At 40.4% G+C, this 24,980-nt stretch overlaps 1 protein-coding gene across 1 annotated transcript in view; it reads right to left on the bottom strand.

The window, feature by feature from the left end:
• Positions 1-24,102, bottom strand: part of C1QL1 (complement C1q like 1) — a 102,733-nt gene extending 78,631 nt beyond the window's left edge. The window contains exon 1 of the mRNA XM_040435763.1: positions 22,818-24,102. Coding sequence (XP_040291697.1) covers positions 22,818-23,426 — 609 coding nt within the window. The 5' untranslated portion in view covers positions 23,427-24,102. The remainder of the gene's footprint in view (positions 1-22,817) is intronic.
• Between the last annotated feature and the right edge of the window lie 878 nt (positions 24,103-24,980).

The raw sequence follows: 24,980 nt of genomic DNA, 5'->3' as shown, positions 1-24,980 counted from the left end.
GTAAGTCCAGTTGCCTTGATTTATTCTTTACATATATACCATGACCTGGATAAATGAGAACCTTCACAGACATAAAAAAGAAAAAGTTTTAAAAAATATAAGAAAAATAAAAAAATATATAAGTAAAAAAAAAACCTTTCCCTAGAATAAAAAAAAACATAAATAATAAAAAAAAACTAAACATCATGGGCATCACACGTCCAAAAATACTAGTACTATTAAAATCTAAAAATATTTATCCCATACGGAGAACGGCATAACAAAAACAAAAATCAAAATGGCTGATTTGCCATTTTATTGTCACTTTACCTCCCAAAAAATTAATAAAAGTGATCAAAAAGTCATACACACTCCAAAAAAGTATCAATAAAAACTATATATTGTCCTGCAAAACATGAATTCTTACACAATTTCGTAAACATAGCTATAAAACAGTTATGGGGTCAGAATATGGTGATTAAAAGAAAAAATTTATTAAACACAAGAAAAACTATATAAATGTGGTATCGCCATAATTGTACTGGAGAATGAAGGTAACAAGTCATTTTTACTGCATAGACAATGCTGTAAAAACAAAACCCATAAAACTGTTGCGGATTTATGGATTTTTTTTTTTGTTTTTCTTCCAATTCCACCCCATTTGGATTTTCTTCCAGCTTCCCACTACATTGTATGCAGTGCCATAAAAAGTAATGAAAAAATAAAAATGAATGTAAAAATAAAAAAGTAAGGTTCCGGGAAGGCAGGGGGTGAAAAGTGAAAAAAACGCAAAAATGGAAAATTGCCGGGGGCTAAAGGGGTTAATTCTTTTTTTCTTCTCTTCTCTAAATTGCATATCCAATCTTCAGACTCGTGTAACTGTTTCATGACAATATCTACTTTCTTCTAAATTCTTTATGCCAATCTCTTCCTTTGTGCTCTCATTATGCCAGTTTTCTCTTTCCTACCTGTCCCTCAAATGCTTAAACTCCATCTTCACTCCTAATCATATAGACATTATACTTGGGAAACCATTAGGTCCGGGTACCCTAGACGGACCCATGAGAGGTTGCTGGAGCATCTACCTCTATTGTTATTCCAATTTTTAACAGCTGTGTATATTAAATACTTTTTTTTTTTAATTAATTCTAGATGGAATGGGTTAAAAATGCAAATCTGGGAGGGGAAAAGAGCAAGAAATTAAGTGCAATGGATAGGGAGATGGGAATGAAGCAGAGGAGAGGGTGAGTGGGTGAGAGAGAGAGAGAGAGAGAGAGAGAGAGAGAGAAGAGGCTGCAGGGAGAAGGGGAAAGTGACAGATGTGAGCAGGCAGACGGAAACGGACAGATAGAAAAAGAGAAACAGAGAGAGAAGGAAACACAGAAAGATAACAACTGACAGAGGGAAAGAGATGAGATAAGCAGAATTATACAAGGAGACAGCCGACTGTGAAGCAAAGTAGAGTAAATGGACACAAAAAGCATTAACTCCTCTAGAATCTCATTGCAGTACATACAGTAGCTCAGTTTCATGTCCTTCCTATACTACTGGATAAAATAATAGCCTCAAGCCACCCTCTGATAATACCACCAGATCCAATATGATGTGGGAAGGGGGGGGTCTGGGGCAGAATTCTGATTCTAAAGGATGTTGAGAATGTCCAGATTTTAACACATTCTGAGTTGATTAGCTTTTTTTAAAATATATCTTTAGTCGGAGCTCCATAACACAGCGCTCCTCATCCCCTGCACAGCAATAGAGATAAATTATATAAATAGGACTACCCATAACCACCACTAGGGGGAGCTTAGAAGATTACTGTATACTGTTGTATTATTAAGCTCAATGAATAAAGAGTATAGGCCTTTTTACATGGTCAAGGTTTAGGGTACTTATTGGGGATCAGCATCAATTCAAACACTCATTCTAGATAATTGCCCCATGTAGAAGTATAGCCAATCACCTGATGAACGACTGCATTTTTTATGTGGCACAAAATTTGTAATTTGTAAACAGGCATGTGCGTCTGCCAAAAAAATAATCTGTATGGGGAGAAGCCATTACAGTAGTGATTGCTTGATCCCCATGCAGAGGATATGATTGCTCCATGCAAATTTATCAATCAGGAAATTATGAGGAACGTTGGGTTCATTCCCAATAATTGCCTGTACACTGGACAATGTAAAAGGGCCTTAAAGGGTTTGTCCGCTTCTTTACTACTGATTGCCTAACCTCAGGATAGGCCATCAATATCTGGTCAGCAGGTATCTGAAACCCTGTACCCCTACCCCTTCCCCAATCAATTGTTTCAGAGCAGCTCCAGCACTGGAAATCATCATCGAAATTACACAGCTCCGTCCATTGTACAGTGGATGGAGCTTGTAACAGCAGCACTGCTCCCATTCTCTTCAGAGGGAGCAGCACTGCAGTCACCAGCTCTGTATCCATACCCATGAGTCACATAGTGCCATAACGCAAAACTGAGCACCCCCAAATAATTTGTAAATTTATCCAGACTGAAGAAAGACAAAGTTCAGACAGGTAAAAAGATATTGATAGACAAAGTGGAATGGGGAATTTTACAAATTTCCTTGCTAACCATGATGATACACATTGAAACCTCTCCAAAAGATCATCTCTTTAAGAAGACCAGATCAAAATATCCGGCAACATATTTTGCAGATCAAAATATCCGGCAACATCCGGCCGTGACGGGGACGAGCCTTCCTAGCATCGCACCCGTGCGGGCATCAGGAGCGACATGGGTGGTGGGGTAAATATAACCTGTATGAGGTGCCCGGGCATCTTGGGGGGCATTATAGAGGTTGGATAACCCCTTTAAAGTGTAACTGTTGTTTCGGTTAATTTTTAATACAGTGTAGGGACAGGGATGTTAAATAGTTTTGTAATATACTTTATTAAGGAAAGATGTTTCTTTGTACCAGAAAACAGAGTATACAGAGTCTTCTTAGCAAAGCTCAACAGTGTTGCTAAAAAGAGTCCGTCTTCAGCATTTTACTGAGTGCTGAAGATGCATATGTGTAACGTACAGTTGGTTCTAGACTGCCTCTTGTCACTACCCCACTCCTTGACTATGTACAGTCAGGTCTATAAATATTGGGACATCAACACAATTCTAAAAATTTTCGCTCTATACACCACCACAATGGATTTGAAATGAAACGAACAAGATGTGCTTTAACTGCAGACTGTCAGCTTTAATTTGAGGGTATTTACATCCAAATCAGGTGAACGGTGTAGGAATTACAACAGTTTGCATATGTGCCTCCCACTTGTTAAGGGACCAAAAGTAATGGGACAATTGTCTTCTCAGCTGTTCCATGGCCAGGTGTGTGTTATTCCCTCATTATCCCAATTACAATGAGCAGATAAAAGTTCCAGAGTTTATTTCAAGTGTGCTGTTGCTGTCAACTCTCAAGATGAGATCCTGTCACTATCAGTGAAGCAAGCCATCATTAGGCTGAAAAAACAAAACAAACCCATCAGAAAGATAGCAAAAACATTAGGCGTGGCCAAAACAACTGTTTGGAACATTCTTAAAAAGAAGGAACGCATCGGTGAGCTCAACAACACCAAAAGATCCGGAAGACCACGAAAAACAACTGTGGTGGATGACCGAAGAATTCTTTCCCTGGTGAAGAAAACACCCTTCACAACAATTGGCCGGATCAAGAACACTCTCCAGGAGGTAGGTGTATGTGTGTCAAAGTCAACAATCAAGAGAAGACTTCACCAGAGTGAATACAGAGGGTTCACCACAAGATGTAAACCATTTGTGAGCCTCAAAAACAGGAAGGCCAGATTAGAGTTTGTCAAATGACATCTAAAAAAGCCTTCACACTTCTGGAACAAAATCCTATGGACAGATGAGACCAAGATCCACTTGTACCAAAGTAATGGGAAGAGAAGAGTATGGAGAAGGAAAGGAACTGCTCATGATCCTAAGCATACCACCTCATCTGTGAAGCATGGTGGTGGTAGTGTCATGGTAGCTGCCAATGGAACTGGTTCTCTTGTATTTATTGATGATGTGACTGCTGACAAAAGCAGCAGGATGAATTCTGAAGTGTTTCAGGCAATATCATCTGCTCATATTCAGCCAAATGCTTCAGAACTCATTAGACGGCGCTTCACAGTGCAGATGGACAATGACCCAAAGCATACTGCAAAAGCAACCGAAGAGTTTTTTAAGGGAAAGGAGTGGAATGTTATGCAATGGACAAGTCAATCACCTGACCTGAATCCGATTAAGCATGCATTTCACTTGCTGAAGACAAAACTGAAGGGAAAATGCCCCAAGAACAAGCAGGAACTGAAGACCGTTGCAGTAGAGGCCTGGCAGAGCATCACCAGGGATGAAACCCAGCGTCTGGTGATGTCTATGCGTTCCAGACTTCAGGCTGTAATTGACTGCAAAGGATTTGCAACCAAGTATTAAAAAGTTAAAGTTTGATTATTATTCTATCCCATTACTTTTGGTTATTTAACAAGTGGGAGGCACATATGCAAACTGTTGTAATTCCTACACCTTTCACCTGATTTGGATGTAAATACCCTCAAATTAAAACAGTCTGCAGTTAAAGCATATCTTGTTTGTTTCATTTCAAATCCATTGTGGTGGTGTATAGAGCCAAAAATGTTAGATTTGTGTCGATGTCCCAATATTTATGGCCCTGACTGTACATGTGCTCTATCACTGCCCATCACCCTGCCGATCCAACTTGTGACACACAGGCATCTTCAGTACTCAGTAGAACGCTGAAGACAGACTTTCCTCAGCAACGTCAATTACAGCTTTGCTGAGAAGACTCTTTACACTCTGTTTTCTAGTACAAAGAAATATATTTCCCTGATAAAGTATATTACAAAAATGTTTAACACAACTGTCCCTGCATTATATTAGACATTAACTTTAAGGACAGTTACACTTTAAGAGATCAATCAGAAGGGTGATTTTCATGTATGTGTAATGTCCAAGTGCAGTACGGACAGCACATGGACTGAACGCTGACAGATTAAAGTCAATGGACCAATTCACATTGTCCAATTTCACATCAGTCCATGCAGTGAAAATTGCAGTATGCAACATTTTAGTACAGTTTTCATGCTAGACTCAACTGACCCATTCAAGTCAAAGGGTCAATGAGTAAAAAAAAAACACAGGGACGCCAACCCATTTTTCAAAGATGGTTGCTGGATGGATAGGCATCCTTCTGTTTTTTGGTTTTTACGAACATGGATACCAGATGATATATTAATGCCATATGGACTGAAAAAAATAAAAAAAAACAAAATGCAGTCAGGGACAAAACTGATTCCACATGGATGGAAAATCTTTCGTTTTTAGTGGTCATTTTAGTTTTTAACATGGACAAGTTTTACATCGCTCGTCTGAATAATCCCTTAGGGGAAACAAACTACATCAAAATCTAATTGTCGTCCTGTTTAAATGTGCGCCGTTCTCCACTTTGCTGACCCAGCAGATTATAACAGAGTTTGTTGATCTTTGCAAAATGTTTGCTTCAGAATAAAATAGCAGGGGCTGACACACAGTAAGATCATAGCACGTTACGTTTATTCTTAATAACAAGAATTGGCGTTGTAGTCGCATTCCTTATAGGCTTTGGGGCAGACTTGCTTACGGACTGAGGCGTATGACTCTTATTGCATTTTGAGCATTTTTCTTTGTTCGTGTGCCAGAAATTGTAAAATTGTAACGGACACCTACTATGAGCAGGTGTCGATTTCCGCTATAATTTGTGCCAATTTCTGGTGCAAATGATAGTGCGTTTGTGGGAGCATAAAACAGCAAAATGCTACAAATGATTGTGCAAATGCGCCATCATTTGCAACTTTTTTATGGCAGAATTGTGGAGCAAATGCAAAAAAATAATTACCCACTATGTGAACGGTGCACACTCGGACTCTAACTCATGCTCTTCCTTGATTCCTGCTGTCCACTATCAGCAGTTCACTTCTCTCACCACGGTCAACCATCAACAGATGAATTAAAGGTCAGGACAATCTGTAAGTGGATGTGGACGGTAAAGGTGTTTTTATGCTCTGGATACGTTATATCTCATTGGTGGGGGTCTGACATCTGGGACCTCCACCGATCAGCTGTTTGAGAAGGCACCAGCACTCACAGTAGCACCACGGCCTTCTCTCTGCTCACCAAGCACAGCGCCGTACATTGTATAGAGGCTGTGTTTGGTATCGCATCTCAGCCCCATTTACTTGAATCTGGGCTGAGCTGCACCTAGGCCGCCCATGTGACTGATGAATGTGTTGTCACTGGACTAGGGAAAGTTGTGAGAAGGAAGTGACGCTACGGTGAGCTCCAATGCCTTCTCAAAAAGCTGATCGTTGGAGGTTCTGGGCGTCGGACCCCCACCGATCACATAATGATGACCTATCCAGAGGATAGGTCATCAGTTAAGAAATCTCAGAAAACCCCTTTAAGCTCGGAAGCACCCTCTAGGAGCCAAAATATGGAGCTGCTCTGTCATTGTGGTTCCAACTTCCAAGAGTCTCAAGCTGTGTCATTTACTGGAATGACCACCAATGTAGTACTACATTTCATCAGCGGGGGAGATGTCTGGCTGGCCACTTCCTCTATTAATGTCAGTTCTTTCCTGAGGTGCCAGAAAATGAACCCAGGGTGATCACCTTGGCTTCAATATGAAAGACTGAGACATTTTTAGCTTATGAGCTACTGGGCCCCGTATAGCACTTGCGGTGGATGCTACACTGGTGTATAAAACCCAGCTTGCTGGTACATTCAGTACGTCTTATCAATGGCATTATTCATGGATGTTATAATTTACGGACATTACTACACAGATATGTATGCATACAGTTTCAGTATTTTTGGAAACGTGGACAAAGTTCTAAAAATTACCCTGCTGCATAATGTATTCTGCACTTTTCCCCTAAGGGCACAACCCAATGAAGTAGTCTGCACCACACCTTTGTACTCACGAACAGGTGATCAGGAGAATACTGAGATGCAGCAACTTTCTCCGCTGTCAAGTCTTGCCTTCTCATATCTGTTGCTCTATTTTCTCAAGAAGTCTGCCATAAGCTGTCGGAGCTACAGTCAGTACTATGGGCTAATTAGCGGTTATATAGTTACCTATTGCATTGCAGCATTGTGATAAGTGACAAGCCATTGAGTCTGAGGGCGAAAAACTACCTAGAACATCTGCAGCATGCTCATCTATCCTGTAATAAATAATCAACTTAGAAGTGGATAACGCAGGGATAAAGCCCTGTGGACAGGGTGTTATGTAGAGTCAGATTAGGACCATGGACAGGGGCAATTTACATATGGTTGAGCACGAGGTTCACATACTTCCCAAGTGTTCCTCTTTTGGAGGAGCAGTCCCTCATTTGAACCCAAGTCCCTCTGTCCCTCTTTGCTCCTTAAATGTCCCCCTTTTTGATCTTGGAAATTAATTAGCATTAATAAACTGTTTGGTTCCTCCTACCTGCACATGAGACCTCACTTTATACAGTATGTTTTTTCATTATTTGCAATTTTGACTATAATCAGATGATTTTTGTGCTAAGATTTAAAGGGGTATTCCAGGGCAATAAAAGAAAAAGCTGTCCCAGGAGCTGTGCATGTAGAACTCCCCCCCCCCCCCCCCCCCCCAAAGAACTCATACCTACCTTACCCCGCCACTGCAGTTCTGATGGTCCCGGGTCCCCGGCTGCACCCCACTTCCTGCTACTGTCTCAACATAGCAGGAAATGGCTGTGGACACTGTTCAGTAAAATTAGTGGCTGCAGCCATGACCTGCCTCAGCCAGTGATTGGATCTTTCACATAATGAGCATTAAGCGTCCCTCTTTGACTGTCTAAAAAGTTGGGTGGCATGGGTTCATGCTGGTTTGTGCTCTTTTTTTACCAGCCGTTTGTACAATACATGATATAAATATTATAGGTGTTGAATTCAGGCCTTAAAGCGGACCTTTTATTGTTTGTTTTATTTTGGATAAAATATGGCTCCTACGCCCCACATGGATGCTGGGTCAACTCTGCTTTTTATCAATTTTGGTGCCAAAATGGCCTCCATTAAATTCAGGGAATGCAGAGTTGACCCAGCATGCATGTGGAACCTGCACTCCCTGAATTTTATGGTGGCCGTTATGGCACATAAAGGTAGCATTTAGTGTTAGGTTCCCATCTTATAGAGATCGCCTTGACGTTTGGCAGATGGGCCCAAATCATTTTGTACAAAATGTATTTGCCAAGAATCTCACATTTACAAAATAAGCGTAGCATTAGCACCAGAATATTTTCTATTACTATGGTATTATTGTACTTTATTTGCTTTGCAGAGTGCTGTTGCATTGTGTTTTTTTTTCTTAGGGTTTCTCAATGGGCGTTTCCTTCTCCCTGGCTGTGCCACGATCCAATCACAGCAGAGAGGGTCCCAGCCAGGGAGAAGGTTGCCATTTGGATATCCTGTTGGGGTCAGGTGAAGTTTGACAGTGGTACTGAGAACTACTTTCCTTTCCTGAGTTGATGACATGATATAGTTTAAGACCAGAGCACGATATGCAATGGAAATGTAGAGGGAGGAATTTATCATTTGTGGTGTTTTTTGGGGTCATTTTGAAGTCTATTTTTGCCTTGTGAGGTTACACCACATTTATGAAATGGCGCACAGTAATAATATTTTTGACGCAACAACAATGTGGTGTATGCCTATGTCTGTAAAAGTACGCCAGGGGGATGCCTGGCACAGAGATGCAGCTCTTAAGTAAACAGTAAATGCAGCATAATCCAGGTTTAATTCTAGTCCTTAAATTTACATTTAGACCATTTAGAAAACTGGCGAACTGTGGCGTACACAGGCAAACGTCGCAGGACTTTGCGCAGAAAATTATTTAAGACAAAATTTGAGACAAATTACCCCTAAAAACACTGTACAGTACTTCAAATGATAAATGTTCTCCAGAATGTATATTTCAGACATAGTGAATGCATTTTAAGGGGATTGTCACAGACTAGAACAAAGGGTTGTAGCTTTTTCTTTTTTTTTCCTGGAAGCTGCGCCATTTTTGTACGTTGACTTTATCTGGTATTGCAGCCTCTTCCACTTGAATGGCACTGTGTTGCAATATCAGACATGTCCCAAAAGCAAAAGTGATGCTGTATCTCTAAGAAAAAAGACCTATTTTCTAATGCTGAACAGTCCCTTTAAAATATACTAGGCTAGTGGATGCTTAAAGGAGCACAAAACCTAAAATCAGCAGCCTATAAAAGTGCAGCGAGCCCCTGAGGAGCGAGTGTAGAGGATGGGAGTGGTGGTGGCCCTGATGAGATGTTGTGTCACAGTGTACTCCCTGACGCCGATGCTCCCTGAGGTTTGGTAAAGGTGGTGTAAAAAGGATCAGGCAGACGTAGAACAAACATTTTTCTTCACTGAGTGCAGAAGGATGAGTTACATTACATCCAGCTGTCATCTGTACCAGCCCACCTCTACCAAGAGGGAAGGAATCAAATGGTAAGTTCCATTCTTAATGCCAAGCATACCTTATCATTCCTGAAGCATACAGATACATAAAACATAATATGACATTACAATATATAATAAAGAATTACAGATACCCTATCTAGAGTACTGCACTTGTGCTAACATCACGCATGGCGGCTGGAGCTTTTCTGAGCTTTCTGTCATCATATTGAAGGATGCTACAGTAAAAGTACGGAACGCCTGATAATAGGAAACAATAGATGTATTCCCTTACAAACAATAGATGTATTCACTTACAAAATATACAGTTTATGACTAGTGTTCTGTTTAACGCTAACCCAGAAAACAAACTATCCTTATTTAACTACCCGTGGCCTACTTACTATGGAGGCAGACCACACCACTGCTATGGGGTCTGTGGAGACTACAGTATTTTCCTGCACTTGCCACTCGGGTGAGCTCGGCGCAAACAGATTTTTACAGCATCCACTGAGCTCAAGTGGTAACTGTATAAATCCTAAGCACTGAGCTCCCCCTAGTGGTGGTTGCAGGTAACCAATTTTGTTATATTGTTTCAAGGAAAGCAGGAGACACAGAGGTGTATAGAGGAGTCTTATGAATGTATTTATACCTGTGATATGGTGTACATACATTGAGAGATATGGTATTCAGAAATAGTGTGATATTTATAAAGCGTCTGCTTCACTTTTTCCTCCACAAATAAAAAAGGGTAAATTTGTCAAAAATCTCACTAGGGGGCCATATTAAAGGGTATTTATCATCTCAGACATTGTTGCTAGGATTTGCCACCAATGTCAGATAGGTATGGTTCCATCTGCATCTATGTCCAGAACGGGCCCCTGAAAGTGAAGGAGAGTGCACATGGCGTGCTCTCCATTAATTTCTATGGGAACTAAGAAAAAAGCAGAGCACAGTGCTATCTTCACTTTCAATGGCCCCATTGAGGAGATAGGGGTGGGTCCCAGAAGGGTGACCCGCACCTATCTGACATTGGTGGAATATCCTAGCAATATGCCACCAATGTCTGAGGCGAGACAACCTCTTTAAGTTTTGCAATGGGGCCCTACGATATCTGTGTATGCCTCTGTTAACTATTCTTTTTCTAAGGCCTCATGCACACAACAGTGTTTTTTCACTGTCAGTGATTTGGCTTCAGTGGTCCGTGTCCGATTTTGCTTCAGTTGTGTTTCCTTGTGTCTTCTTTTTTTTTTTGTCTGACAGGAGGGACAAAAAGGAAGGTTAATGAAAAGTGTAATTTTATTGCACCAAGGTCTTGTAGAAAAAAGCGGACACGGACACGGGTGACATACCAGTTGTGCATCCGTTTTTTTTGACGGACCCATTGACTTGAATGGGTCCGTCCTCCGTTTTCCACTGACAAGAATAGGACAGGTTATATTTTTTTGACGGACTGGAATCACGGATCACGGACGCGGAGACAAAACGGAGGACTATCAGTTTTTTTTCACAGCTCCATAGAAATGAATGGGACCTCCGCTAAACTGTGAAAAATGACGGAACGGACGCGGATGCACACAACGGTCGTGGGCATGAGGCCTTATACTGAGTTTAATGAGCTTTTCTGTTTTTGGAAAACAGTTTTTGTTGTGTATAACAACCAATCAAAGCATTGCTTTCTTTTTTCCAGAGCAGAATACAAAAATCAAACTGCGCAGTGATTAGTTGCTATGGAAACCAGGACAGTTGTTCTTTTAGACAGTATCATCAATCTGAATGTTGGAGGTGCCTGGGCAGATCTTGTTCAATCAGTCTTAAATGGCTTACGCCATAAACTTCAGTGATGGCAGAACCTGCTTAAAGGGGTTGTCCCACAAAAAAATATTTTACCTTTTTCAAACCAGCACCTTAATCTAAATAATTTTGTAAATGTATGTAATAAAACATGTAGTATAGCCACTGTTATTTAATTAAATCGATATCTGTATAGCGCCACCTGCTGTTTCTTTGGCCTCCTTCCATCCTTCATCTACCAATAGCCAGATCGCCTATTAGAAGCTGTATTAGTTACAAGAAGAGAGTTGCAGCAGAAAGGACATTTTCCTGAGCTGTGATTGGTAGACAGCTGCAGCAGAAAGGACACTCCCTCTGAGCTGTGATTGGTAGAGAGCTGCAGCCGGAAGGACACACCTCTTGAGCTGTGATCGGTACAGAGCTGAAGTAGAAAAAACACATCCCCAGAAAAAAAAACACCCCCCCTGAGCTGCCAGCTTAATAAATCGAGCAATTGGAGCAATGAATGGGGATATCTGTACAGGGCAGGTTCTAGCAGTCTTAGAGGTTGTCACATACTATATGATGTCTGATTTACGTTTTTTACATTAATCATGGCATAAGCCCTTTTAACGACATGATAAAACCATTTCCAAAACCAATGATGGAATTATAAATCATCCATTCAAGCGGTATGACATACACAATCACTCCCAGTGTGCACTCAGTGTGCCATTTCCACGGTAACTATCATTCACTATATTAGTATTTTTTAATAATATAGCTGGATCATTGCCTTTTTTGACAGAAATCCATCTGATTATTTAACTCTTGATGTGTGTGACACTGATATAGGGAAGACCAGCTATCACACTGAAATAATGGGTAATTAGGAATGTGCTGTAGACCCCGTGTACCGCCAGCCTGGTTTATTGCAGGCACTTGCTGATTACTTGCTGCAGATTATCACACGTTTGTACAATATTAGTAAATCACCTTAATTCATATTCAAGAATATTATGGTAAACGGTAAAGCTGTGTCTGTGCTTTCTCCTCTCTCCTCATTGAAAATACATGCATGCTCGGCCATGCCGAATGTGTGTGTGTGTGTATGGGGGAGTCATAACCAGTGTTTGCCCAAAAGCTATTGAATGTCTATAAGTGTTGGTCTTAGGGGCGTGCAACCTATGAAGCAGCAAAAGACACATCACCAACCTCTGCTTTAGGGTCCATTTACACGTCCGCAACTTAGGTCTGGATCCGTTGCGCAATTTTCAAAACGGAGAGCTGTCCGCATCCGCACTTCCAGATCCGCAATTCCATTCCCCAAAAAAATAGAACGTCTTATTTTTGTAGTTGCGGACAAGAAAAGGTAGTTTCTATTATAGTCCCGGCGATGTGCGGTCTGCGAAATGCGGAACGCACATTGCCGGTGTACGTGTTTTGCGGATCCGCAATTTGCGGACCGCAAAACACCTACGGCCATCTGAATGGACCATAAGGTCCCTTTCACACGAGCGAGTTTTCTGTGCGGGTGCAATGCGTGACGTGAACGCATAGCACCCGCACTGAATCCTGACCCATTCATTTCTATGGTGCTTTGTACATGAGCGTTGTTTTTCACGCATCAGTTCTGCGTTGCGTGAAAATCGCAGCATGTTCTATATTCTGCGTTTTTCACGCAGCCCTGGCCCCATAGAAGTGAATGGGGCTGCGTGAAAAACGCATTGCATCCGCAAGCAAGTGCGGGTGCAATGCGTTTTTCACTGATGGTTGCTAAGAGATGTTGTTTGTAAACATTCAGTTTTTTATCGCGCGCGTGAAAAACGCATCAAAACGCATTGCACCCGCGCGGAAAAAACTGAACAACTAAACGCAACCGCAGACAAAACTGACTGAACTTGCTTGCAAAATAGTGCGAGTTTCACTGAGCGCACCTTGAACGCATCCGGCCCCAATCCGCAACGCCCGTGTGAAACCAGCCACAGATACTAGTAGCTTGTGGAGGAAAGTAACAGAAGGCAGCACATGGGGCAGTGCAGGGGGAAGCTTCAGTGGAGTGGCAGTTATTGCAACTTCATTCAAAGTCAATGGGGCTGACTGAAACAGCCAAGCACAGCCCATTTAACCACTTCCAGACCGGGCCATTTACCCCCTTCCTGACCAGGCCTAATTTTGCAAATCTGACATGTGTCACTTTATGTGGTAATAACTTTGGAATGCTTTTACTTATCCAAGCCATTCAGAGACTGTTTTCTTGTGACACATTTTACTTCATGTTAATGGTAAATTTGAGTCGATATGTTTTACCTTTATTTATAAAAAATCCAAACGTTAACGAAAAAAATTCACTGTTTTGTAGTTTGAATCTCTTTGCTTTTAAGATAGATAGTGATGCCTCATGAAATATTCATTAATTAACATTCCCCATATGTCTACTTTATGTTGGCATTATTTTAGTAATGTATTTAATTTTTTTAGGACATTAGAAGGTTTAGAATTTGAGAAGCAATTTTTTAAATTTTGAAGACAATTTCTAAAGTCAACTTTTTTAAGGACCAGTTCAGTTCGGAAGTCATTTTGTGGGGCTTACATATTAGAACCAACCCATAACCCATTAGAAATTACACCCCTCAAACTATTCAAAACTGATTTTAGAAATGTTAACCCTTTAGGTATTCCACAGGAATTAAAGCAAAATAGAAGTGAAATTTCAAAATGTCACTTTTTTTGCAGATTTTCCATTTTAATAAATTTTTCCTGGAACACATCTAAAGTTAACAACAAAACAAACGTCAATATTTATTACCTTGATTCTGCAGTCTGCAGAAACACCCCATATGTGGCCGTAAACCACTGCATGGGCACCCGACAGGGCGCAGAAGTGAAGAAGCGCCATATGATAGGGCAGAGAATATCACTCCACAATTTGTACCCACTTTCTCCTGAATACAGTAACACCCCAATTGTGGTCATAAACTGTTATTTGGGGATACACCAGGGCTCAGAAGGGAAGGAGCGGCATCTGGATTTTCTAACATGGAATTTTCTGTCATAGTTTTTAAGAGCAATAACTTTTTTGTTGTTGAATTAGCTGCGTGAGGGCTTATTTTATGTGAAACAAGCTTTAGTTTTTATTGGCACCATTTTGGGGTACATTTGGCTTTCTGGTTGCTTTTTTGGGAGGTGAAGTCCCCGAAAAGCAGTTTGGTGTCATTTTTTTACACCGTTCACTTGATGGGGTAGATCATGTGATATTTTTATAGATCCGGGCATTACGGACGCAACGATACCAAATATGTCTAGTTTTTTTTTATTTTTACGTTTTACACAATAAAAACATTTTTTGAAAAATTTTTTTTTTTTTGTGTTGCCATTTTCTTAGAGCCATATATATATTTTTTTTTCTGGCTATAGTCTTGTGTGAGGGCGTGAGGTGTTTATTGCTACCATTTTGGGGTACCTACAACTTTTTGATTGATTAACATTATGCTTTTTGGGAGGTGAGCTCACTAAAAAAATCTGTTTTGGAGCAATTTTTTTTACGGCGTTCACCTGATGGGGTAGGTCATATGATATTATTATAGAGCCGGTCGTGATACCAAATATGTCTATTTTATTTTTTTCTTCTATTTTTTAAATAACGGATTTGGGGGGGAATTTTTTTTTTTCTATTTTACACTTTTTGTCCCCCATAAGCGTTCATGATCTGCATACACACCCCTCGTTGAGCGCTGTGTATACAACGATTTAGAAGGCAGGGACACGCAGGAACGGTCCCTGCCTTCTCTCTGGGGTGCCCTGCTGTCACTGTTATTATTTAACTCAAAGAGTCTCCTGCTAGGTAGATGATTAGATAGATAGATAGATAGATAGATAGATAGATAGATAGATAGATAGATAGATAGATAGATAGATAGATAGATAGATAGATAGATAGATAGATAGATAGTGAGATAGATGATAGATAGATAGATAGATATGAGAGAGATAGATGATAGATAGATAGATAGATAGATAGATAGATAGATAGATAGATAGATAGATAGATAGATAGATAGATAGATAGATAGATAGATAGATAGATAGATAATGGATAGAGATAGATAGATAGATAGATAGATAGATAGATAGATAGATAGATAGATAGATAGATAGATAGATAGATAGATAGATAGATAGATAGATAGATATGAGTATATGAAATAGATATGCGGATATGAGATAGATAATAGATACAGTAGATAGATAGATAGATAGATAGATAGATAGATAGATATGAGATAGATAATAGATAGATAGATAGATAGATAGATATGAGATAGATAGATATTACGGCAGGTAGAAATGTGTTTACCCTTCTTTCTTTATCTCCCTAGTGGGTGGGTTAGGTATATGGTATATCTTTTTAGATAGAGTTGGTGCGTACTAGAGATGAGCGAACAAACAAAGTGGAATTCGATCAGAATTTCAGGATAAATTCGATTCACCGCGAAGCCGAATTTCCTTGTGCTTCGTGGTAGTGAATCGATTTAACCTGAAATAGTGTAAAAAAAAAACAAAAAAATAAATCATATTTACCTCTTCCATTTTCTCGTGATGGGCCGGCCACCACCATCTTGATTTAAGATCTCGGCCTAAATCCTGTTCTCCTGTATGACGTCCCCACGGAGGCCAGCTTGACGACGGCATCTCGGACGGCGCAAGATCTTCAAGCAAGATGGCGGTGGCCAGCCCGTCGTGAGCAAATGGAGGCGGTAAGTATGATTTTATTTTTTTTCCTGTTAATTTTGCACTGTATTATTAGTCTCAGATGCCGCAATCATGTATGAACGCGGCATCTTAGGGGTACAATGATGAGGGGCGGCGCTATCGCAGTTCCCTATCATTGCACCCACTACTTACAAAAAAATGCACTTCGCTTATCTCTAGTCAGTACTATGTGATTCTCTAAAATCTTTATTCTCGTGTCAGTGAGTCACGACTTACGTCAGATTTATCCACCGCTCTACACATTTTTTATTAATTACAGATGCCCAAAGTTTCATTTTATCTTTGGAGAAGTTGTTCCATTTTGGCATCTACATTCAGTAGATGCTTTATCACTGAAACATGAGTTGCTCTGGGGAATCTCCAAGGAACATAAGTGAATGGATTTTAGGGTTTTACCATTTTGCAGGGTGCATATTGAAACCTTAACAAGGATTCTCTTGCTTCTCCTCAGTTCCAAGATCTTTCTTTTTGTTTTCTATTCTTGCTGGAATAATTGTTATGCTGCTGCTTATGGATTTTGCTGCCATTCTCCAGGGAACAACCAGGATAAATTGAGAATTATTGGTGGGAAGCCGAACTTACAGGGGTTTAGAGATCACAATTCTATTAGCAGACAGAAGCCTATTACTTCAGACCTATAGAACAAAGCTTCAACTTCCTTCACTGCAGAATATCTTCTGTCATTAAAACAGATTGATAGCTAGCACTGTGGCCGAGGAGTTAGTGCTATTATTCGGTGGGTTTCAGACAAGGTGTTATATATTTGCCACATCTGGGTAAATAAGAGTTTCTTCCAAAACCAGCCAATGCTTTGCAGATACATAGGCTACATACTGTATATAAAGTCATTGTAGGAGTAGAACCGGTGAGGGACAGTGTGTAGCTGTAACCATAAGGCTACATTGCTGAACTCACATGGCCAGACCTATAGAGAAATGCTCTAAATTTTTTGTGGGGCCGCGGAACAAAACTACGGATGTGGACAGCACATGGTGGCCCCATTGAAATGAACAGATGCGGACCTAGAAATACGGTTGTCTGTCCGCATTTTTTGTGGCCCCATTGAAATGAACAGATGCGGACCCAGAAATACGGTTGTCTGTCCGCATTTTTTGTGGCCCCCATTGAAATGAACAGATGCTGACCCAGAAATACGGTTGTCTGTCCGCATTTTTTGTGGCCCCCATTGAAATGAACAGATGCTGACCCAGAAATACGGTTGTCTGTCCGCATTTTTTGTGGCCCCATTGAAATGAACAGATGCGGACCCAGAAATACGGTTGTCTGTCCGCATTTTTTGTGGCCCCATTGAAATGAACAGATGCGGACCCAGAAATACGGTTGTCTGTCCGCATTTTTTGTGGCCCCATTGAAATGAACAGATGCGGACCCAGAAATACGGTTGTCTGTCCGCATTTTTTGTGGCCCCATTGAAATGAACAGATGCGGACCCAGAAATACGGTTGTCTGTCCGCATTTTTTGTGGCCCCATTGAAATGAACAGATGCTGACCCAGAAATACGGTTGTCTGTCCGCATTTTTTGTGGCCCCATTGAAATGAACAGATGCTGACCTAGAAATACGGTTGTCTGTCCGCATTTTTTGTGGCCCCATTAAAATGAACAGATGTGGACCCAGAAATACGGTTGTCTGTCCGCATTTTTTGTGGCCCCATTGAAATGAACAGATGCGGACCCAGAAATACGGTTGTCTGTCCGCATTTTTTGTGGCCCCATTGAAATGAACAGATGCGGACCCAGAAATACGGTTGTCTGTCCGCATTTTTTGTGGCTCCATTGAAATGAACAGATGCGGACCCAGAAATACGGTTGTCTGTCCGCATTTTTCGTGGCCCCATTGAAATGAACAGATGCGGACCCAGAAATATGGTTGTATGAATGCACCCTAACTATTCCTAGCTCTCGTTATTTGGAAAGTTTTTAAGAGGTTTTTATCTCATTCTTTCTATAATAATTCTATTATCTATATCTATCTCTGTATGTCTATCATATTCTATGTATCCATCTATCTATCTATCTATCTATCTATCTCTCACCATCTACAGGTATTTCTATCCTTATCTTCTATGTATCTATCTACCTCTTATCTATCTATCTTATACCTACTTACTGAATACTATCTCACATCTATATATCACATCATATATATTTTTATATATCTATCACATTTGTATTGAGTCTTGATAAAATTCCAGCATTACCTCAATGTTTTTTTATTGAGATTAAAAGAGGTTATATGTGATAATAGCAAAAATTGTGATTGCTTGTGATTGCAGCAAACATTTCTCCTAATAGGAAAACATTGAGAATGGGGACGACTCACAGTTAGGGCTCATTCACACGAATGTGGTTTGGTTCCGCATCCGAGCCGCAAATGTGGTTTGGATCCGAATCCGAGCTCGGGTGCGGACCCATTTGCTTCAATGGGGCCGCAAAAGATGCAATGGGGCCATTGCTCCGTTCCATTGCCCCGCAAAAATTATAGATCATGTCCTATTCTTGTCCGTTTTGCAGACAAGAATAGGCATTTCTATAATGGGCCGTCTGTTCCGTTCCGCCAATTGTGGAAGGCACACAGGTGGCATCCGTGTTTTGCGGATCCGCAATTTGCGGACCGCAAAACACGGCACGGTCATGTGAATGAGCCCTTATGCTGAGATTTTATCATGCTTTAGGACTGTACCGATACCACTTTGGAACCCTAGCCTACATTCTACCTATCTAATATCTAAATATCTATACATCCATCCATACAACTGTCTCTCATACATCTACCTATCTGTGAAAACACATGACAGATGGAACAGGAAAACGATATAGAAAATATACTGCATTTGTGCATTGTATATTTTTCTATACTTCTTGATAAATGAAATATCTGTTTTTCCTAAATGTTATCTGCTATAGTCAATTCCTTTTAATGCTGCAATTTCTTTCTTGTGTTACCAATAGCAACTATGTGATTTCTATAGCTCTCCCACAACGAGCGCTCCTGTCCCCGGCGCTTCGTTCCTGATAATCTTGAGTGTCTAAAAGTAAAACCCTTGTCTGGCATTTAAACAGAGGAGAACTGCACTGGGTGCAGGAACAGTATGGGATAGCCATACATGATGTCATCTTGTGTCGCCTCTGATTGTCACCGTTAGGATCATTGACCCTTACTCTTCCTACATTTCTTGGCCTTGCTGGGCCTCACATCAGCTGGTTAGCTGCCTCTAGGAGTATGTGGATTCTTATCCCCTGTTAGGCTCATAATAACAATTTTTCCTCAGTGATGCAACTGAAAAACATTAAAGTAGCAACAACCAATATATACAAGTATGCAATATGATCCGATCCATTAGAGCTAATAATGACCTGACCTGCTAAAGATATTCAAGTGCTGTAATTGATGGTTACCATCCTAGAGACAGGAGGCAAAGAGAAAAATGGTGCATTCTGGAGGCCGATTGTTACCATCCTAACATTATATATCCAGGATCATCACATTCACCAATTATCAGGATTCCTGTCTTATTGAAGCTAGCATTGTCACTTCTAAAAACATCCTAAGCTACTATCAGTGATAGCGCCAATCGAGCAATAGCTATTGAACTAGTCCTCTTTACATTTTTCTACCTAATCCTATCCCGACACTGGCTATCTTTCCCTGTCTTAGCACACATATTATAGACTGGTTCAAATAGCCTTAACTTGACTAGAACTCTTCCAAACTATCTCATAAATGTTATATCACCCCCGATTAAGTATAAGCTAGTTCTTCATTTAGCCCACATTGGCTCATTTTAGTCCTAACATAAGACAACCATGACTACTCCTTACTGGGTTCTCTCTCCAATCCCACCGTGAATCATATCTGCCTGTTCAACTAGCACCTATGATTAATAGGTTCTAAGTCTCCCCTGCCCCTCGCTAGGCTCTGTTGTTTCATGGTTGGTTCTCAAGGTCTATCATGTTGCCCGGTTATTCACTATGACATTATTTGCTCATTTCAAAATCTTCTTTAGAGCCATAAAGAACTATGGGGGCCATTTATTAAGACAGACGTTTTAGATGCCGGTCTTAATAACCCCTGAACTGGTGGTGGATCTGCCGAAGTTATGTAGAGGTGCCCCAGTCCCCCAGTGCATCCATCACCAGTCTAAATCTACGCCAGCTTCCTTGCTGGCATAGATTTAGAACACGCCCCCTTTTTTAGACCTGCATGAATGGGGAAAAGTCACAGATTGTGGCGCAACATATATACGCCAGAAAACTGCCATATATCTGATAGTAAATGACCCCCAATATCTTTTTCCTGAGTTTGGCAAACCCTTCTTGCCTATCATTATGATGCAACCTCTCCTTCTCTTCTTCTTCATAACCCTCCCCGTCAGTGGTTCACTCTACCACTGTTCTTTTTGTCTTTACATCCATTTGCGTCATCTTCTTTTAGTTTCTCATTATGGTGTTGTCTCTATATGTACTCAGAATCTCAGGTCTTTCTTCAGTAGGAATATTCTCTGCAATAAATCCTTCTACTCTATAGGACTAAATATTTTTGCCCTACTTTTGACTAGTTCTTGTCTTAGTAATGGATCTCTTTGTATCCTTGTGTTAGATGTCTCTACTATCCACTCAGTTCCTTTCATGTTCTAGTTCTGTCCTTGTACTTTTGTGTTCTTTGAACTAGCATCATTTGCATTTTATTGTTTTCTTTTTAACAAAGTACTGATTAGGAGAAGAATGACAAATGGGAATTTATTCACCTCATTGTAAATACAATAATGTCCCAACCATAATAAAATATCTGCCTTCCCCTTTGGGAAGTTAGCTGTATAGAATTTTGAATACTGTATTGGGAAATATAGTACTAGACTTTTGTGTGCTTTTTTTTTTATGCAGTTCACAAGTATTTATATCCTCTGGTGTCATGATCTCTATGGGCAATAAGTACCCCTCCATTCTAAACTCTCCTTTAGAGATTGCCATGGTAGTGCATTTTTTTGTGTTTGTTCGCATGATTTTCATAGACAGCGGTGATCATTTTTTCTTTTTGGGCTGTGATCGCTAAGGTAGCTGTTGAAACAAATGACCAATTGCCCAAAAAGATAAACAATACCACATATTAGGTAACTTATTTCCTGAAATTACTCAAAATTAAACATTTTTAGAAAAATCATACCATGTATGGCCAGCACTTGTCTTCTATGACTGAGTATATTCATGTATTTTGGACCAGGTCTCATTCTCACCTCAAAAGTCTATTTTTCTGTCATCAGGAGCCTGAACCTTCTCAGTGTCTATCTATATATTCGTCAACTACCTGTCCATCTGTTTGTAGCTTTGTCTTCATGATGTCCTACATCTTCTACACTTGGCTAGCTATCATTAATGCTTGACATGTTTTGCCTCCTCTACTTGGTCCAGCTAATACAGATCCTTCTTTCCACTAGCTGGAACATCCATAAACATAATTTTAACAGTTGGATTTGGACTACTGTCCATTTTTTCTGTTCTAGTCCAGCTTCTTTGAGGACTCTATCGGTATATATTTAGTATCTTCCTCCTTGTCATCACCTAAATATCTCTTGTTTAAACTGTAAGCTGTTCTTGATGATACTTCACATGTCCTTGACAATACTTTTTCCAGATATGTTTCCTCTCTGCTTGTCTAGTCGAGATCTTTTTCCCACCATGTGCTAACTGTCTACCTTTCTTTAGGCACCTAGTTTTTCACTTCCTCTGGGTAAACTCATTTTCCCTGCTCCACTGAGCTATCTAGCCCTTGTCTGTGGGTGATTTAACGTTTAAACGTTGAAGAAGGGATAATCGCTGTCCCTAAGGCGTTCTATTTAATAAGTCGCCCATTGTGACCATTGTTCCTGCTCCTAAAAAAAATCTGCATCAATCAATGTTGGGATAGTAATAGGGATAGGGTAATAAGAACATGTATGTTTACAGGGATCACAGCACATTATGCTGATGAGTAAAAAAAAACTTTTTGACAGCCACAATGTAGCTGGCCCATGTAAGTTCATAGCCTGCTTAGTAAATCTTTATTGCACATTTTCCCTCTAGGCTAGCTGTTTTTTTCCACGCTAATTAATAATGATAGTGTCAATCTTCAAGTGCAGAATCTTCAATGGGCTTCTCATATGAAGATTCTGCGGAAGTTCTAGAATAGACAAAGATTTTATTCAAAAGGATCCATTACAATTTCTAAAATATCCCTAGCCTCTCCTTGATATTTTCTTTTTTTTCCTCTCACAAAACTCTTTACACTATACATCACTTAATTCACTTTGGAAGTTGAATAGAGAAAAACTCATAAAACCCTACAGAACATCCACAGCTTAGTGCAGATTTCAAATGAATATTTTCAGTTTATTCAAGTTCCCAGTGGAAAGAAAGTGAAGAGAAAAGGCGTCTAGCGTGACAAATACACAGCGCAGTGCTCATTTTATATTGTGTTTATTATTCAGAAATTATTGTCTTATCGTCTATATTGTAAGCGACAGAAAATATTTTGTCATTTGTAAAAATGTAGAATTATGAGTTTTCTATGCAATTATTATTTAGACAATATTTATATATCGTATTGCTATGTAATTATTGTCTTATAATAATTGTTATTTTGTGAAATATATATATATGTATAGCTTTGCAAAATAAGTTATTTGTGTATTTTAAAACTCAGGGAAAGTAATGTGATTATTTCAAATCTATTTATATTGCTGTAATTACTGTTTTGTGATTACAATTTTGACAAAATAATTATAAATAATCCATTGTTGCACACTCACCTGGCCATTTTTGCAGAGGTCCGCCCACATACTGGTGCCATCTCCACCTCTCATTAGGACATGGTAGGTAAAAAAGTAAGTGCCCGGTACTGTACAGCTGAACCGCCCACTTGCCGCATCGTAGTTGTTCCCAAGGTTGGTGACCACGTCATCAAATTTGAGGACCTCATAACCCTCATGGGGGTTCTTCAAACCAGCATAGAAGGCCACACGGGGAATGGTTGTATATGTGGCTGTACTTATGGCACCATTCACACCTCCTCCTGCCAAGCCAGGTGGTCCAGGTTTCCCTGGTTCTCCTCGTTCTCCTGGTGGCCCTTGTGGTCCGGGTGGACCTGGTAGCCCGGGTTCTCCAGGTGGACCAGGTTTGCCAGGACGTCCTGCTTTGCCCTGAGGACCTTGCACTAAAGTTGATGGAGCTTGTTGTCCTCTGTCACTTAAGGGTTCTGCTCCAGTCCCGGCTCTGATGCTGGTACTAGTGGTGGTTGCCCCTGCTTTGCTGAGGTAGGGGTCGCAAACCATCCGGCAGGTGCCCAACATTTCATAGTGGCCATCAGAGCCCACTGAGTTGACCAACACTGGAATTAGGATGACCAATATTAGAACCATCACGACGCCAATAGCCACTGCCACCAATGTCTTCCTCCCAAGGCCAAATGGGGCCAAGGGACGGGGTGTTGCACGGCTGGGGGGAGCTATGGTGCCGAATGTTGTGGGGGAGAGGCGAAGTGGCCCCTCCAGAAAAGAAGGGGATAGGTAGTCTTACAGAAGTCACCACAAGTAATGTGGTAAAAGAAAAATGCAGAGACTAGGGAACAAAATAGAAGCAGACGGACGAGCAACACTAGGAAGGATAAAAGAAGACAAAAGTGAGAAGAAAGCGATCAAATATAAAGACAGGTGAGAAGTTGATAGAACTTGCAGGGAAATAATATGCAAATAGAGGAAAAAAGAAAGAAAATGGATCTCTGAGAGGAATGAGTACAAAACTGCAAGAGCCGGGAGAAATGTGTGACACAAAAAAGTGAATGGATAATATGTGACAGAACGGTGGAGAAAGCAATGATTAAGAATAGAGTGGAAAAGGAATTGTATGAGCAGGATAAGAAGGTGGGTAGGGCAGAGAACAGGAGGGGGAGCAGGTAAATTTGAATACTTAAAGAGAAGAGGATTAAAGTGGGAAGAAGAGAGAGAAGCAGCTGCAGTGACAGACAGGGACAGAAGAACGAGAGCTGGAAAGAAGAAGATTACGAGAAAGGGTGAAGGCTGCTGAGGCAAAGCAGAAAGGCAGCAGAGAATCTAACTTGTGAGAGGCTGGTCCGCACATCCTGAATCTTATATATGAAACAGAGCAGTGCCCCCTAAAGGCTGAAAGACAGTATGCAGCTCTATGCATGGAGATACATAGGTGTAACATATCCAGGAATAGGTGCACACATCTTCTATGCTATTTGCCCTGACAATAGACTGTTACACAGAATGCATAATATTCCGTTTAAAGATTATGTAAGAGACATTAATCACAGGCAAATAAAGCAATATTGTGAGTGAGAGAAGAATATATGTTGTCTGTCGGCGTTACTTTCTCATACATATACTGGGTTTGGTAGCCGTCTGAGATTTAAAAAAATATATGAGTCGAATGAATGGGTATAAGCTGCAAGGCCAGTCACAGTCTACAGGCAATGGTGGCGCGATTTCCAGAAAAATAAAAGCCCCTTTTTTGTAATCTCAACCTCTTCAATGACTTCCCAGCTATAATGTACTGTATATGCATCCTGTGAAACTATTGCACACCACAGCAGCTTATGGGATGTCAAAGGGAATTTGCACCCAGACCATGCAGTTATATGTTATATGGCTGATACAGGGAACAAAGAAAAGGAAGGTATGAGTTTGTTATGGACACATTTATCATGGTGTTTGCACCTTTTTTCTGGCACATTTCACTCCAAAAATGTCTTATTAGCCGCAGGACATATTTATTAATGGGGATGTCCCACGAAAAACATTCTACATATTGATGAAACAGCACCTGGATCTGAATACTTTTATATTTGGATGTAATTAAGAATTTAGTATTGCAAATCATGGATCCACAAAATACAGATGCAGTCCGTGCGCCTCTCGCAATTTTCACGAGACCCACTGTCAAAAAGCCTA

This window comes from Bufo bufo, chromosome 6 (genome assembly GCF_905171765.1).
Source record: "Bufo bufo chromosome 6, aBufBuf1.1, whole genome shotgun sequence".
NCBI classification, from domain to species: domain Eukaryota; kingdom Metazoa; phylum Chordata; class Amphibia; order Anura; family Bufonidae; genus Bufo; species Bufo bufo.
The sequence above is the reverse complement of the archived record's forward strand: the minus strand, read 5'-3'. Positions and strand labels throughout refer to the sequence as shown.